The sequence below is a fragment of the Perkinsus marinus genome (assembly GCF_000006405.1).
Source record: "Perkinsus marinus ATCC 50983 genomic scaffold scf_1104296967452, whole genome shotgun sequence".
Lineage (NCBI taxonomy): Eukaryota > Perkinsozoa > Perkinsida > Perkinsidae > Perkinsus > Perkinsus marinus.
This window is the reverse complement of record NW_003203541.1, coordinates 3,699-6,781: the sequence shown is the minus strand read 5'-3', so window position 1 is coordinate 6,781 and position 3,083 is coordinate 3,699. Positions and strand designations below refer to the sequence as shown.

Genomic DNA, 3,083 nt, shown 5'->3' with positions numbered 1-3,083 from the left:
TAGATGTTCAATAACTTGTTTTCCTCCCCTGCAATGCCAGGACGTCAGTGAGTCGCTTCGGAAGGGAGCTTGTACAGCTTGTTATGACCTCAGGAGGAATTTGGGTCCATGGCATGGACTCCATGCTCGAAAGACAGCCGTCCTGAGTTCCCCCAGAGTCCGAAAAATCGGTTTGTCTGGGCCATACAGAGTCTTTACCATGTAGGCCCATATATTTTCTATAGGGCTGAGGTCGGGGCTTAAGGCTGGCCAACAAGGTGGGACCACATTTCTTTCACGGAGCCAGTCGATGGTGCTCCTGCTCCCATGACAGGGAGCATTATCTTGCTGAAACGTGAGACCCACCTCTCTAAACTCTTCCCAGTATGGTAACAGATGACGAGAGAGGACTTCTTGATAGACTTCGCTGTTCATACGGACCGTAACCTCTGCTAGAGCGACCGTATGGTCGTCTCTAATCGCACCCCATACCATGATACCACCGCCATTGAAGGCTCTCTTGCTCTTGAGCTGCTCGGCACTAGAAGGAAGGCTCCAGGTATGGTAGAGCCCATCTGGACCATCCAGGCAGAACCGCTTCTCGTCGCTCCATATCCATTTACGAAAATTGGTGTAACCCTGGAGGTGGTGCCGTGCGAAGCTCATGCGAGCAGCCTTGTGTCTGTCAGTCAGCGGCGGAGTGGTCTTCAGCTTGACGTATTGTGCCCCTTCATTCCGAATGAACCTGCGCACTGTCTCTGGTGAGACTTTTAGATCGAGCTCCGTAACTGCATCACCGGTAGACACCCCACAGTTGTCAAAGAAATAGCGCACAACACGACGTCGGGTTCGTTCGTCCATCAGAAACTTCGGTCCCCGCTTAAGTACAGGCCCACATTGATCCTGAGCCTTCACTACTCGACTCACCGTAGCCTGGTTGACCTGCTGAGCTCGAGCAATCTCCTTTTGGGTGTAGCGTCGACGACCATCTGGGCCTCTCTCCGCATGCATCGCGCGGATACGCGCCCTATCTGCTGGAGTCAGGTTTTTGTTCTTCGACATAACCCAAAGTAATGACAGGACGTGGGTGGTCATGGTGGTTGACGGCGGGGCAATTTGGGTGCTTCAATGGTGCCCTATGACCAAAATCCTAGGGTGCTTCAAGAATATGCTAAGAATATGTGGAGGTCTCCAAGTGCGTAGAGTGCGTAGATCAGAGTAGCAGTAGAATGGGAGTCTGAAACCTTGCCGGGTTAGTGATAGTGTTACTAAAGCTATCATATTCAAATATCAGGGTGAAACTCGACTTCGTTGATGAATTATGAGCTGCACACCATGTATGCTAAGAATATGTGGAGGGGTGTACAGTTGGGAATCCTGGCAGAAAGTGTGCGCACCAGAAAAAATGGAAACCCCGTTAGCTTACGCATGAACGGTCTTCGGCGAGTCCCATGGGAAGGCGGCACACACATACCCGGGCACTTCTATCTCAGGGTGTAGACCGGCATTAGGGATGATAGCAGCAGCAGCGGCAGCAGCATCATCAACGCTACCGTCACCGAAGCCAGTCGAAGCCGAGCCGACGTCGGACGAGAACGATCTCTTGTTGGTCGTCGACGCAATGGCGCTGCGGCAGGTGGGCGCGGGGGCCTGGGCAGTATTCTTGGCGGCGTAGGGGACGAAAAACATTACAGGTGGGCTCTAGCTTTGAGGAGGACGATGACGATGCCGCACCTCCCTCACACCTTCACAGTCGTTATAGGACAAACCATACACTTTCAATTTACAACACTAAACTCGAACCCTTTACGAACGCACGCTTCACTTCATGCCAGTGTCATCGAAGAAGAAGTAGTTACTCTGTCGCCTCTTCAGCTACCTCGTGTAGAGGGCTCTCGCTGGAGGCCAACCTTTCTTCGTCTTCTCTTGGCGTGCGGGATGATCAGCTCACCGACCGGGAGCTTATTCAATCGTGATGACTTCATCGAGGAGAAGAGGGGATTACTGCAGAAACGAGTCCCCAGCGGTGAGTGAAAGAGAGCATTTACCCTAGCGTTGAGCTTCGAAGACAATATGCATACCCAGTCCAGTATCATCTGTCGCGTGCAGCTCTGTGAGGAGCGTATCAACCGTACTCATACGCATGCAACCGGAACGATCCCGAACGAGCTTAAAGACAGCAAAAGAGCTATCAAGCACTGAGTGGGATCGACCGCGCTGAGGCAGGCGAAGACACCAAGCAGACTACGGCACACCCTCGATTCTCAATCACAACTAGCCGGCCAATCAGGCAGCCAAAACTGAAACCGTCCACACAGCGACTAAATCATCGCCGACTACAATCACGGAGCGGACCTAGACCCGACAACAGCGGGTTAACTCCTTTGTCACTACAATCTGGCTAACGAGCGTATGCACACTCATTTCCCATCGCACAACGAGAGTCGACCCACTAAAATGATGCCCATCTCCCGCAGCAATTGAAGAACTCGACAAAGACAACCAAATTGCTTACTAGAGCAGACTTCTCACAGAGGAGAGCAACGCACAACTATGTCATCAACAGTAGGAGGAACATTGAGAAACGATCAAGTTGACTCACCAACAGGGCACACCCGAGGCTCTATCTAGAGACACTTCGAGACGCCTTGTCGTGGTCCACATCAGAATTCAGTAATCTACTGCTGGAACTTGAGGAGAGACTTACGGTACATCGAGGGCTGCTCATAACCGAGGAGATTGCACAAGGTAGCGGCAACGTTAGTGATGCCGGCAACAGGCTCGACAATGCTGGGGTCCTGGCTGGGGTCAACGACGTACTTACCCTGGCCTGAACACAAACAAACCATTACACGAAGTGATCGACACAAAATCGCACTTACAGTTGGGATCAACAATGATGAAGGGAATAGCATTGAGAGTGTGGCTGGTCTTGATGTTACCCTTCTTATCCTTCATCTCCTCGCAGTTGCCGTGATCGGCGGTGATCACAACAATACCGTTACGGGCAGTGACCTGATATAATACAAATACGAAATATTCCCCCAAGGGCAGAATGAAAACTTACGGCTTCGACCATCTTCTTGACGCACTCGTCAATGACG

The 3,083-nt window shown here is 51.6% G+C and overlaps 3 protein-coding genes across 3 annotated transcripts in view; all 3 read right to left on the bottom strand.

Annotated features, from left to right (window-relative positions):
- Positions 1 to 239: 239 nt before the first annotated feature.
- Positions 240 to 1,074, bottom strand: Pmar_PMAR009612 (transposable element tc3 transposase, putative; the record flags this gene model as incomplete). The annotated part of the gene is made up of 2 exons (XM_002768697.1): positions 240 to 323; positions 346 to 1,074. The coding sequence occupies 2 exons, from the start codon at positions 1,072 to 1,074 to the stop codon at positions 240 to 242; spliced, it is 813 nt and encodes a 270-aa protein (XP_002768743.1).
- Positions 1,075 to 1,401: 327 nt separating this feature from the next.
- Pmar_PMAR009611 (hypothetical protein) lies at positions 1,402 to 1,668 on the bottom strand (the record flags this gene model as incomplete). The annotated part of the gene is made up of 1 exon (XM_002768696.1): positions 1,402 to 1,668. The coding sequence occupies one exon, from the start codon at positions 1,666 to 1,668 to the stop codon at positions 1,402 to 1,404; it is 267 nt and encodes an 88-aa protein (XP_002768742.1).
- Positions 1,669 to 2,657: 989 nt separating this feature from the next.
- The window catches only part of Pmar_PMAR009609 (hypothetical protein), a gene marked incomplete at both ends in the record, with an annotated part of 3,907 nt that continues 3,481 nt past the window's right edge, over positions 2,658 to 3,083 (bottom strand). The window contains 2 exons of the mRNA XM_002768695.1: positions 2,658 to 2,809; positions 2,862 to 2,994. Coding sequence (XP_002768741.1) covers positions 2,658 to 2,809; positions 2,862 to 2,994 — 285 coding nt within the window. The remainder of the gene's footprint in view (positions 2,810 to 2,861; positions 2,995 to 3,083) is intronic.